The 13,824-nt window shown below is 46.5% G+C and overlaps 1 protein-coding gene across 4 annotated transcripts in view; it reads left to right on the forward strand.

Annotated features, from left to right (window-relative positions):
• The window catches only part of KDM2A (lysine demethylase 2A), a 138,972-nt gene that overhangs the window by 119,717 nt on the left and 5,431 nt on the right, over window positions 1–13,824 (forward strand). For all 4 annotated transcript variants that reach the window (XR_008374185.1, XM_053561103.1, XM_053561104.1 and 1 more), the window contains 6 exons: window positions 3,872–3,955; window positions 5,556–5,825; window positions 6,358–6,489; window positions 8,671–8,760; window positions 10,638–11,347; window positions 13,434–13,597. Coding sequence is in view for 3 of the 4 variants with exons in the window: in XM_053561103.1 (XP_053417078.1) it covers window positions 3,872–3,955; window positions 5,556–5,825; window positions 6,358–6,489; window positions 8,671–8,760; window positions 10,638–11,347; window positions 13,434–13,597 (1,450 nt within the window). In the remaining variant the exon portion in view is untranslated. The remainder of the gene's footprint in view (window positions 1–3,871; window positions 3,956–5,555; window positions 5,826–6,357; window positions 6,490–8,670; window positions 8,761–10,637; window positions 11,348–13,433; window positions 13,598–13,824) is intronic.

A 13,824-nucleotide genomic window follows, 5' to 3' on the forward strand; every position in this document is an offset into this window, starting at 1 on the left:
TGAGACTCTGTCTCAAAATAAAATAAAATAAAAGTTATATAAATTCAGACCCAGACTGTTACTGCTTAGGTTTCTGTTCCTACTGAGCTTCCCCATCCTCATATTTGGTACTCTGTCATTTGGTACCCTATAGATGGCTGGAAATTCAGCCAGAGGCTTCAGCCTGGCCAGGGTGGGTACATGGAGGTGTGAGCAACATGTGTCCATTAAGTGGCTGTCAGAAAGTGGCAGCAAGATGTCTGGCAGGATGCACGACTGGCTGTTGCATCTAGAGAATATCAAGAATGAGGCAGGCAAAACAGATGAGTGGAGAAGGAAATCGGAAGCTCGGCGCACATAGCTCAGCGGTTAGGGTGCCGACCACATACATGCACAGGTGCTGGTGGATTTGAACCTGGCCCAAGTCTGCTAAACAAACAAAAATAGCCAGTTGTTGTGGCAGTGCCTGTAGTCCCAGCTACTAGGGAGGCTTAAGCAAGACAATCGCCTGAGCCCAGGAGTTTGAGTTGCTGTAAGCTGTGATGCCACTGCACTCCACTGAAGGTGACATGGTGAGACTGTCTCCAAAAAAAAAAAAGAAAAGAAAAGAAAAGGAAATTGGAGAGTATAGTATAGGTACCGTGAGGGCATCGTCATCCTTAGGGAGACACTGGAGTTGAGAGAAAATGTGCCCCCTGGCTTCCGACCTTAGGTTGTGCTTCAGCTGTTAGCCTTGGCCACGCTGGCACTGCTCAAGGACTGCAGCAGAGACATTTCTAGCACTGTGCTGTGTAAAGTTCCTCCTCGGAGCCAAAGGCAGGCAGCCGTTCTAGACGTAACTAATATGAGATCGCCGTATTTTACTGAATATCTTAATATTAGCTGAAATGTGCCAATTCTGAAGGTCTTTTAGGAACACACAGGCTGGTTTTGGATGGCAGACTAGGAGTGTGCTGGGGGACATGGTAACTCAGGAAGAGCTCAGCTGGGCGCCTGCTTCACCCAGAGAGGCTGGACGCTGGGTGACGCCTGTGTTTGCCAAGAGGAGAGAGAGAAATGTGTGTGTGCTGTCGGTGAGAGTGCTCTGGCTGTAACAATAAGAGGTGACCCTGAAGGGAAGGGTGTACACTGAGACAAGGACAAATGTGGGACAGGGTGCCTAAGTGTAGCCTGCCCAATGAGTTAAAGCCTTCCTTTTTGCTGGCGCCTTCGGAGTCTGCCACCGGAGCCCTCTGGGGGCCGGCCCTGGCTTCTCCTATTGCAGAGGCAGTGGGAGGATGATGGGGCGGGAGCTGTGACCAAGCTCCCTCCCCGGCAGGGCCTCTGCCAATCGCGGAGGAGAGAGCAGTGGCTGGACACACCCCCTCCCAGCTCTGCAGCAGAACGGCTGGGCCCTCTGCCTGGTGGCTCACTGGAGCTCGGCTCCCCCTCCTGCCATCTTCCGTTGCAAAGCATTTCTGGGAGCTGCATGTGGGTGACGCAGCAGCATTGTTCGCAGGCACAGGAAACCGCGGCTGAGCTGAAGGGCTCGAGAAGGAGCCCAGAGTGCTGCAGCTGCTCCCCCTGGGTTAGAGCCGCACAGCCCTGCCTTATGTGCCCTGGGAGATTCCAGAATTTTCAAGTAAATTGGGATTTTCTTAGAGGCAGAAAACCTAACTCCTTCAGGACAACTTCCAATACAGAAAACAAAACAAAGACGCTGGGAAAACTTCACCCAAGAGCCTCAGCAGCTCCAGAGCGACAAGAAACGAAAGGTCAGGCGGTTGTTGGCAAACCCTTTCTGGTTTGGGGTGTGTGTAACTGCAGGGACTTTTGTCTCAGCAAAGAGGCAGAACAACTGGCTACCAGGCGAGTCAGGACAATGCTTATGTTACTTTATGCTGCTTTGAGGCGTCATTGCACTTGTTCCCTCACCTGGGATATGCTTTGAATCGGGTTGCTTGGCTTTTCTTTGGAATCCTTTTCCCCCTCTGTCCAGGCGCCCTCTGTTTTCCTTCCCTTCCTGTGATCTGTAGGGTGTGGGCCTGTGTTTGAATGTTCTCCTGAATGCCTGGAGCCTAGATAGGCGTCAGCCTTTCCCACACTCCACCCCCGCTTCCCCATCCCAAACCCCCTCTGGTGAAGGGTGGTGGCTTCTTTATATGGTTTCTTGTTAGGGCCTCTGCTGGAGTCTGCCTTTTTTGATGAAAGCAAAGTGTGCTTGGTTGAATGGCCCCAGCAAAATAAGGCTTGGAAGGAAATCTGCATTTCCCTCCACACCCACACATACCCCAGTAACTGAGTCGTGTTATGTGTGAACAGCTGCCCACACACATCCCACAGGTTTTCCACCTACCCTTGCCTATCCTCCCCACAAAAATCTTACAGGTAGAATTAGACTGCTTTGGTGAATAGTTAAGTTCCTTTTCTACTCTATTAAACAGTCTTGGGTTTTGCTGTGCAGTCTTGTTTTGCTGAAAGTGGAAAGTCCCTGTTTGTGCACAGTTCAGTTCTCCTCGGCAGAGGAAATGGGCAGAGTCCTCTTCCTCGGCAGTGTGATGTGGGGGAGGGGAGCCCTGCACTTCCTAGCACACATTTTGAATGGACTTGAATTTTTCACCCTAGGGAGATTAGGAGCCCATAGCAGAGCCTTGTCCCCTGTGGTACCGCACCCCGCCTCTTCACCCCCACGCAGTATGGTGCTAACAGGAGGCTCCAGAAAAGGATACCATAGCAACTTGAAGTAAATAAAACGTCTGCAAATGAAATCTGTTTGGGGGAAGGTGAAAGGCATCTGGAGACTTGGCAAGAAGGGATCTCCATAGCGGAGCTTCTTGGGTATGAGTTGAAGGGTCTTTCTAAGTCCCAACTCAGGAATTTGGAGCATGAAAATACTTAAAAGTCCTATTCTTCAGGCACAGCACAGAGGATTATGAGAATGATTATTAAAGGTAGCCCAGACTTGTTAACCTTTCCAGGATCAAAGTTTAGTTTTTGTGGAAACAATTACTATCCTATACATACAGAAGGCAACCAGGAGTGTGACTTGGCTCCCAGATTTAAGTTCTTTTGCTGTTGATGTTGCTTTAGGGCTTGTGAGGTCAGAGGAAGAGGGATTTTATTATGCTTGAAGGTTTGGGTTCAGAAATTTCTGTCTAAAACATAAAAGGCTTGTTTCAGATTAACAGTCAGCCAGTGTGATTCACTTAAGTGGCAGTTTCTTACTGTAGCACTGTTCCTTAGTCATTCAGTCTTGATTGATTAAAGCCATGAGAACTATTGCTCCAAGATTGTTTTTTCCCCATTTATAGAAATAAAGGCAAATAGCAGAGTGTGCATGCACGTATGTATGTGCGTGTGTGAGCAAGTGAGAGACAGATTTGAGATTGAGATTTCTGTAATCAGCCATAGCACAACGGAGTCCTGGGTTGAATCAGGACATTAAGGCTCTGCTGTTCTCATTAATTCCACATTAGCCAATCATTTTTGTGCCACTTTGCTCACATCTGCAAAACAAATGCAATACTTACCTGGTAATATTCACTAATTGGTGTAGAAAAATGAAGGGGCAATATAAAGTCTTATTGTCATATAGAGAGCTGTATGGTAAGTAAAACTTGTTGCCCCAATAGCTGGTTGCTTCCGTGTAAAGTACAAGTAATGGGTTGGGAGCAAAGGTAAATTTGAAGTCTTGATAGTACTGCAGTCTTAAGTTTGAGTTTTCTTTTTCATCTCTGATGTACTTGTTTTGTGGTGAGTATATATGAAGGGAAAACACAGACAGTTGCCAGTTGTAAGCCTGCTTCCCTTGGTGTTTCAGGGAACTGAGGCTGAGAGTCTGGACACTGTTGAGAGTAGCAGGGTTTTTGTTCACTGTGCCCTGCGTTTTCTGTCTTTCCTCTCCTACCTTTAGATTTTGCTGGAGGAGCTTGCCAACAGTGATCCCAAGTTAGCCCTCACTGGAGTCCCTATTGTACAGTGGCCAAAAAGGGATAAGGTAAGAAAGTTCTGCTCGATCTTCAGGCTCCTTAAGCCTTTTGCTGGTTGGTCATTACTATCCCGGGAAGAAAAAGAACTAGAGGCAGACAGCGTTTGGTGCATTAATACAAACTGACAGAAAATCATTACTCAGTTCTATTTTGACTCTTAGGTCAGGATAATTGGCTATCTTTGGAGGTGACTCTCTTAATAGAACTATCAAATTGGGAGGCCTCCCTCCACTGAGTCAGTTGCCGAATTGTCCATTTTTCACCAGAATGGATCAGCTCCTATCCTTCTAACCCAGTGACTCAATAATCTTCATAGATATGATTTAAAACTAGTTAAAATAATTACACATATACCCCAAAAATCATAGTTTTTCTTGGTCATAATGAGATTATGCTCTCAAAATTCCTCTTTTCCATATGGAATTGCAAAGAGAAGATAGGAATTACTATGGTCAGCTAGTAAATTGTCAGTTTTTAATATTTATTTCATTTCTTCATTTAGGTTCTATGTAATTTTTTCCCATGCATCCTCTGCAAGACTATGCATTAAAATAAATGATAGCATTTTGATCCTGGCCATGAGTTTAGCAAATAAATTAGGCCCGTCTTTGTTGTTCAGTAGCTGAAACTTGCAAAGCCATCACATTCCAGTGGTGTTTAGGCAGAATGTAAAGGTATGGAGTTGAATAATTAAATCTTTAAAGGACTACCTTCTCCTTCCTAGGGAGAGGAGTCCCATTTGACTTCTGCTTGGCGATAGGGGAAGGCCTCAAAACAATTCATTCATTTCTGGCTGTTGAATATTTTGTGTCAGAAAAGTGCCTATGACATGGTGGGAAATCGAAGTAGAAGACATTATCCTTGTCCTTGAAAATGTCACCAGCAGGGTAAATACCAATGCTAAAATGACAAACATGTAACTGAGAGATTTATTCCATACTTAGAAACTGGAGTATCTGCTATGCACCAGGTCGTATGCTTGGATATGGAGGACTAAAGAAATGAGCAAGACCACTTTCACCCCTGGATTGTTTACTGTCTTGTTTAGAGTATGTTCTGAGTAGTCCGTATAAGAAAATACTGGAGGGCCACTGGGGTGATTTCAGTGCATGGCAGTTATACAGAGAACTTCAAGGAGGGGTGAATCTGACAGCTCTTGAAAATGAAAGAGATGCAGCTAAAGTAATAGGCCAAAGGTCTAGCACAAGGGTTGGCACACTTTTTTGTAAAGGTCAAGGTAGTAAATATTTTAGGTTTGTATGCCATACAGTCAGTCATAGCTTCTCAATTCTACCATTACAGCATGAAAACAGCCATAGACAGTACTTTTTTTTTAAGTTTATGCCAGTAAAATTTATTTATAAAAACAAGGAATGAGGGCGGCGCCTGTGGCTCAAGGAGTAGGGGTCCCATATGCCGGAGGTGGCGGGTTCAAACCCAGCCCCGCCCAAAAACCACAAAAAAAAAAAAAAAACAAGGAATGAGCACATTTATTTGCCCAGGCCTTAGTTTGCTGTACCCTGGGCTAGGTACACTAGCATGTAATCTTCTACCCTCTCCAGCCTCGAACAACCTGATATGTTTGACCTCACTGCTTTCTCTTTCCAGCTTAAATTCCCAACCAGGCCAAAGGTACGGGTTCCTACCATCCCCATCACAAAGCCTCACACTATGAAACCAGCTCCACGGTTAACACCTGTGAGGCCAGCTGCTGCCTCCCCCATTGTGTCAGGAGCCAGGCGAAGACGGGTGCGATGTCGAAAATGCAAAGCCTGTGTGCAAGGAGAGTGTGGTGTCTGCCACTACTGCAGGGACATGAAGAAGTTCGGGGGGCCTGGACGCATGAAGCAGTCCTGTGTGCTCCGACAGTGCTTGGCAGTGAGTGATCTACTGGGTAAAGCATTTCAGGGAGGAGCTGTAGTGCCAAAGAGACTGAAATACCCATAGGGTAGAGTTAAAGAGGTTTCAGAAAGAAAAAATTACGCTCTTCTTTTTTAGCTTTCTTCATTTCATTTCATTCCTTTTCTCTCTGGGTAAGGAAGGAAAGTAGTACTAAAAATGGTCTAATACAGTCTTTTGGCCTTACTTGTCTAATTTTCAAACAATAGAGCAGAATTTGAAGGGCAAATCACTACCTTCTGCCCCCTCTTTGAGTAGTTTAGAAAGGACCTGTGAGAACAAGGACAGGCAGACTGAAAAAACAAGTCTCCTTTGGTCTCTGGTGGTAAGGCAGTTAAGTCCACAGTCGTCTTCCCAGTCATTTTCCCCACCAAAGCCCTCTCTCCTTTCCACCCTGCCTCGAGGTTTTCTAAGTGTTTACTAGAGAATTTATATAAACCAAACTCTGTCTACAGTTTAAGGAAATTGAAATAAGCCTGCCCTCTTGGTTTCTATCTTTGTCCTCTTGTAGCCCAGACTGCCTCACTCAGTCACATGTTCCCTCTGTGGAGAGGTGGATCAGAATGAGGAGACACAGGACTTTGAGAAGAAACTCATGGAATGCTGTATCTGCAATGAGATTGTTCATCCTGGCTGCCTCCAGGTGAGGAGAGGCCTGAGGGGTCCCTGAAGTCACAGCTGATAGAGTGTTTAAAGGTACTGAGTGGAGTAATAGAGCAGAACACTCATTGTGGGAGGCTACCAGCATCCCTGGTGGGGGTCATCAGCTCTGTGGTCATGCAGTGGAGTGGGCTCACATCAGCCCTATTTCAGATATCTGCCGTGTCCCAGGCACTGTGTTAGACTCTGGAAATAGAAAAGTACATAAAAGAGACCTGGTTCCTACCCTTGGAGCTTATGTTCTGTTCTCTCTGCACAGTGTGTTTGGAGTCCCTGAGCCATCGTAAAGGACAGTGTGTGTTTTGGATACCTTAAGCCTAAAGGCATCTCTGCTACGTTACCTCAGTGTATCTCTTGATGCTTCATGTCAGTCTCCTAGGGGCAGTAAGAGTAATATTATCAGCTACCATTTAATGAGTGCTCAGTCTGCATCATGCTCAGTGCAGAGCTCAGGAGCTCAAAAAAAGTAGTAAGGAAGTTCAGACCTCAGCCTCAGAGATTGAGTCAGCTGACCCAGGATGAGCCTTACATTCCTAAAGCTCCACGGGTGGCCCTAATGTGTGGCCCAGTGGAGAAACGCTGTTATACATGCATTCTCTCTTTATTTTTTTTTCTGTTGTTGTTGCAGTTTGGCCGGGGCTGGGTTTGAACCCGCCACCCACAGTATATGGGGCTGGCGCCCTGCATTCTCTCTTTAATCTTTAAGGCAGCCCTGTGAAGTTTCATCTGCCTTATTTTTTCATATTTCTTAAAGTGTGTATGGGTGCTGGTACTTTCTTGGCCTTTCCAGAAAGTGTCATTTATATCATGACTTATCACCTGGCTGATGATGATTACTTACGTGACACTGTCAATTGTGAGAAACAACCCAATTTCAGAAAGATTAAATGTGAAAAATAGGCATCTGAGAATTGACAAAATGCCGTATTAACTACATGATGACTGGTTAATTTACTGGTTAATTTAAGCTCCATGCCAGATACTTTACTAAATAGTTTATATAATGCTTTTTTTATTTTGCAGTTTTTGGGCGGGGCTGGGTTTGAACCCACCACCTCTGACAAATGGGGCCAGTGCCCTACTCCTTTGAGCCATGGGTGCCGCCCAATGCATATTTTTTTTAATTATTTATTTCTTTATTTACTTTTTGTAGAGACAGAGTCTCACTTTATCGCCCTCGGTAGATAGTTCATCCTGGCTGCCTCCAGGTGAGGAGAGGTATCACACAGCTCACAGCAATCTCCAGCTCTTGGGCTTAGGCGATTCTCTTGCCTCAGCCTCCTGAGTAGCTGGGGCTAACAGGCACCCACCACAAAACTGGGCTATTTCTTTTGTTGTTGCAGTTTGGCCAGGGCCGGGTTTGAACCCGCCACCCTTGGTATATGGGGCCGGCACCCTACCCACTGAACCACAGGCACTGCCCCTATAATGCATAGTTAATTTCATCTTCACCACAACCCTATAAGGTAGATGTTATTGTATCCCTGACAGTTGTATATATGCCCACTGGACAGTGAGAACACTGAGTCACAGAGACTAGATCGTTAGTTTCTAAACCCACTAGACCTCGTTGTTAAGATTAGGTCTGGTGCCATTGATCTGAGACTACCTGGAGAGCATAGTGTCAGGAGAAGAGACGCAAATTGACCCTGACTCTCAGAAGTCTCATGGAGCCTAACTCAAGTAACCAAGAGTGAGGGTAGCCAGCTTCCCAGTGGCTGGGAATGGGTATTCGTGCCATTTGGGGCTAAGTAACCCTTTTTTTCTTCCCTGTGGACCAGTGTGTTTAGAAATTTCTAGGGTAACTCGGCTTGGCGCCTATGGCTCAAGCGGCTAAGGCGCCAGCCACATACACCTGAGCTGGCGGGTTTGAATCCAGCCCAGGCCCGCCAAACAACTATGACAACTACAACCAAAAACTAGCTGGGCGTTGTGGCGGGCGCCTGTAGTCCCAGCTACTTGGGAGGCAGAGGCAAGAGAATCGCTTGAGCCCAGGAGTTGGAGGTTGCTGTGAGCTGTGATGGCACGGCACTCTACCCAGGGCGACAGCTTGAGGCTCTGTCTCAAAAAAAAAAGAAATGGGTAACTCTTCCTGGCTGTGTTATTGTTTGATCAAGGAGCTTAAGAGACAGACCTTTTTTCCAACATCTCTCTCTGCCTATAGATGGATGGAGAAGGGCTGCTTAACGAAGAGTTGCCAAATTGCTGGGAATGTCCAAAGTGCTACCAAGAGGACAGCTCAGAGAAAACCCAGGTAAAAAAATCTCTTCAGACTTGCACTGTGACAAGAGGAAGCATCGAGTTTGGGAGATTGCCACACATTCACAGGTCTCTCTGACCTGGGCAGTTATTTTTGTTTGGTGTGTTCGTTATTCTTTTTCCTTTGGTAAATTATATTTTCTTTGTTAGAGTTTTTGGTGTTTAGACAGTGGTGGATGGGTTTGTTTGTTTGTTTTGTCTTACTAAATATTGTTCCACTTGGGATCTACAAATTCTTGAGGTCCTTTTATACTCTGGGGTCCAAGAAGGACAGGAACCACAGCTGGGCCATTCAGGAGGGAAATGAGGCCAGCGGGGTATCTCCTGAGGAATGTAACTAGAGGGAGGCAATGGCCTGAGGCAGACAGTAAATACAGTGGTGTACTTGAGTTTCCGGTTAAACAGGTTCACATTTTTGTCATGTTCACCTTTGTGGCCTCACAGAAAGCTGAAAGCCCTGCCCACTGTACAGAGGCACCTCCTCCTCTAGAAGGGGCCAGCACCATGACCTTGGCCAGAGGAGCTGAGGTTCCTGGTCCAGTGGTTGCCAGTAGTATCAGACTCTGCTGAGGACATGTTCAGGAGTGGGGGGCTGGCCTAGTGTTGATCCTCCTCCAGGGCACCTACACAGAAGTGGGGAAGAGGGCAGAACAAAATTTTCTTCTCGTCTTTTTATTTCCAACCACTTAGACACTAAGGTGGTTGAATTTTTGCAGTCTGTCTTTGAGAGCAAGGACCTCCAGAGTTGACCAGTGCCAAGGTTCTCCCAAGTTCTTGGTCTAGTAGCTTTTACATTTGTCTTCATTAGTGGTGTTGAGTGTTTGTGTCTCTGTTGTGGCAGGTGGGTCAGCAGATGCGTTGCTTTAGTGTTTCCTTACAATACATTGTAAAAACAAGCATCCAAAATGGTCATTCTCTTCCAACCATGGTTTTCAAAGAATGTAAGTTGAAAAAGGAACAAAATGTCTCCTTAAGGAAAACCCTACTGATAGGGTTGCTAGTGGAACATGTGGACTGGGCTTTGTCGCAGGATAGCCAAGGGTGGATTTCAGGAAAGGACAAGTGTCTGGAAAGTAAAAGTGCTGCAGAATGAGGTTGTGGGCTCCTGTGGGATTCCTCACTGCAGTCCTGAGCATATCTTCCTGTAGCAGCCCATTGTCTTGTGGAGGTTCCCATTCTCTGCTCTATTACTTGTGTGGGGGATGGAGTTGAAGAAGCAGCCTGTTAGAGCCAAGCTCAGATACTGGTAGAGCTAGAAGTGAGTGGTGTTTACTGCTGTCAAATTTGGCATCCTGGTTCAAATGGTATATGTGGACTTTTTCTTCCACCTACCACTGAAATGAGACACGTCTCTTGGGTGAAAGAGGTATATTAGAAATAGGATTAAAAATTACATAGGGATAGACTTGTGGCCTCTTTAAAGAATATTTTCACCCAGGGAATTATATTCCAGAAATTGGGACAAGAGATGCATAAGATGGGGTATGGATTCGTGCAGCCCAAATTTGGCTCCATTCCTATGTACTTGAACACAAACCTTTTGTCACAGGTAGTTATCCCAAGTGACCGGTATGGAGGTTTTTGTTCTGTAATCTGTGTTCTCTGGCATGGGCATGAGCTCAGGTGCTGATCTTTGCAGTCTGGATTGCAGACTGTGAGGGGATGGCCCCTCTAGTAGCAGTGACCTGTCTTCTCTAGTTCAGTGGTTCTCAACCTTCCTACTGCCGCAATGTATTTTCATTGTTAAAAAGGGGTCGCGACCCATAGATTGAGAACCGCTGCTCTAGATTCTCTTGAGAGCAACAGTGAGGCTCCTTGGAGGATTTGGAAGAAAAGAGGCACTGACATTGCTTTTTGGGGATTGCTTTGCAGAAGCGGAAAATGGAAGAGAATGACGATGAAGCTGTGCAAGCCAAAGTCCTGCGGCCCCTGCGGAGCTGCGATGAGCCCCTCACACCCCCACCTCACTCGCCCACCTCCATGCTGCAGCTCATCCACGACCCGGTTTCCCCCCGGGGTATGGTGACTCGGTCATCTCCTGGGGCTGGCCCCAGCGACCACCACAGTGCCAGCCGTGATGAACGCTTCAAACGGCGGCAGTTGCTGCGGCTGCAGGCCACAGAGCGCACCATGGTACGGGAAAAGGAGAACAATCCCAGCGGCAAAAAGGAGCTGTCTGAAGTTGAGAAAGCCAAGATCCGGGGATCGTACCTCACTGTCACGCTACAGAGGCCCACCAAAGAGCTCCACGGGACATCCATTGTGCCCAAGCTGCAGGCCATCACGGCCTCCTCTGCCAACCTTCGCCATTCCCCCCGTGTGCTAGTGCAGCACTGCCCAGCCCGAACCCCCCAGCGTGGGGATGAGGAGGGGCTGGGGGGAGAGGAGGAGGAAGAGGAGGAGGAGGAGGAAGATGACAGTGCAGAGGAGGGGGGTGCAGCCAGGCTGAATGGCCGGGGCAGTTGGGCTCAGGATGGAGACGAAAGCTGGATGCAGCGGGAGGTCTGGATGTCTGTCTTCCGCTACCTCAGCCGCAGAGAACTTTGTGAATGTATGCGAGTGTGCAAGACGTGGTATAAATGGTGAGCAGGGTACAGGGGTCAGGAGCCAGGGGCATGGGAGCAGGTGGCAGGTTTTCCAAACGAAATGGCAGGCACTTTGCCATCTGAAGACTTGCGGGGGTCCTGTGATGAGTAAATTGACCCAGTCTGTTTCCCAGACTATAGACCCTGTTTAACAACGTGGTCAGTTGTGCCTACAGATATCATTATGGAAATTTGGCTTTTTGTTTCCTCCCCCTGCTCTATACGTTCCATCTCTCTTTGGTTGGGGGGGGGACTAATTAGGGGAGATCTGTTTGTACTAAAACTTCAGAGTCTTAGGGGCTGAAAATTTCCCCCTAAGTCATCTGGGCTCTTCACGTATTGGTTAAGAGCCTATGATGTTCAATTGCTGTTCTGACGCTAATGACACAGATGACTACACTTAAGCCCCTGTCTCAGTTACCCCTCCATTCAATGAGAGAAGTGGGGATGCTTTTCAAAATGAATTTGAAGGTACTTACCTTTTTCTCATTTCCCAATTCTGGATCACAATTCCTTTCTCTGGCAAGCAGGGTCCAGTTTTGAAGTTTACTTAATGAGACCTGGCATTTTTTCTCAAGAGATACTTAGGAAAAAATTCCCTAGTGATGATGAAAAAAAGAGCTTCCCAGCCACTAACAGGGGTCCTCAAACTACGGCCCACGGGCCACATGAGGTGGTGTGATTGTATTTGTTCCCGTTGTATTTTTTTACTTCAAAATAAGATATGTGCAGTGTGCATAGGAATGTGTTCATAATTTTTTTTTTTTTTAAACTATAGTCCGGCCCTCCAACGGTCTGAGGGACAGTGAACTGACCCCCTGTTTAAAAAGTTTGAGGACCCTGCAAATGTACGCTTTATATCTGGGTCACTCTCCTAGTATGGTGTACTGACCAGTGGCATCACCCGGGAACTTGTTAGAAATACAGGTTCTCTTACTGTGGCACTGATTCTTGAAAAAAAAAAGGAAAAGGAAAGCAGATTCTCAGGGTCTATCCCTGGCTGCCTGAATCAGACCCTTTAGATGGGTTGGCAGTTGCTCTAACAGGTCCTCCTCCAGGGGATCTGATGCACACTGGGAGAGGTTTGGAGACCTCTATTGTCAGTAACTTGCTTCACCATAGAAGTTTCACGTGCCATTAGTAGACTATTTTCAGCCTTGACATTAAGGCCCTATTCTTTACAAACATAAATTATTTCCCAAATCCAAATTCATATGTAATCTATCCAAATTCTCTTAATATTTCTTTTTTTAGGGTTAGTGGGCCTGCCTGGCTCTACCCCTGGGTTTCTAGTCCAAGGTACATCAGAATCCCATTATGTGCTATTTCCCCTTCCCCTGCCACGCAGACTCTGAGTCTGGCAAGGGGGCAAAGGCTATAAAATAGTAATCAGATGCCTGCTTGGTGAAGTGCTGTTTGTGGCCTATAGATTTGTAGACTGCATTGGAAAAGCAGGTCTCTGCCTTTCAGTTCTGGTCTAGACTAGCTAGAAAATGTCAAGATAGTGCAGAGGCAGAAAGCTGAGGGTGGGAGAGGATTCCCCAGGCCTGATAAGGAGCCTCTTTCAGCCTGATACAATAATGCACTTAATGGTGAATTGTAGATGTGCTGACTAGCACTGTGCATCTCAGGCAGCTGCAAATGACTGGCAGGGGAAAGAATGGAGCAAGCCTGGTAGCTTCAGGCAGTAAAAAGTCAAGAAATTTTTAAATGCTCCCTTATATACACTTCAGCATGGGGGCGTGCCATTGTAATGCAGATGAAGGAGTTATGGTATAATGTTTGCCGTGTCCCTAACAACTGTGTTGTTTTCTCAAACCCTCCAAAATAAATTGGGAGCACTAATCAAGTTATATACACTATGTGGCATATAGGTTTGCAAAGAGTCTAGTTGCTGTAGAGATCGAGGCAATTTTTTGCCTATTCTCTGAGGCAAAAATGTTAGGGTGTGATCCTTGTACACTTGTAGAAGAACCTGTGTAGGTGCTCTGATTTTCCCAAAAGCCTCCAGCAGCCTGTGATAGAAGCTTCATTGATAGGCTATCAAGTTAGTGACAGCTACTTTCTTTCTCTTGCATCACAGGTGCTGCGACAAGAGACTTTGGACAAAAATTGACTTGAGTAGGTGTAAGGCCATTGTACCCCAGGCTCTTAGTGGTATCATCAAGAGGCAACCAGTTAGCCTTGACCTCAGTTGGACCAACATCTCCAAAAAGCAACTAACATGGCTTGTTAATAGGCTGCCAGGTAGGTGAGCCAGCCTGCTGCTGACAAGGCTGCTGCGTGCTTCTTGGTGTTGCTTTAAGGCATGCTGTCATTGCCTTCTGCTTAGCAAGAGGTATACCAGGACCACCCTAATGCCAGTCTCCAAGGTGTCAGTCTGGACTGGTACAACAATCACTGTGCTGGACAACAAAGAGTATGGGGTCAAGTGTTGCTGCCAGCCATGCAGGTCTCCTCAGCATACCCACTGA

This window comes from Nycticebus coucang, chromosome 14 (assembly GCF_027406575.1).
Source record: "Nycticebus coucang isolate mNycCou1 chromosome 14, mNycCou1.pri, whole genome shotgun sequence".
Classification (NCBI taxonomy): domain Eukaryota; kingdom Metazoa; phylum Chordata; class Mammalia; order Primates; family Lorisidae; genus Nycticebus; species Nycticebus coucang.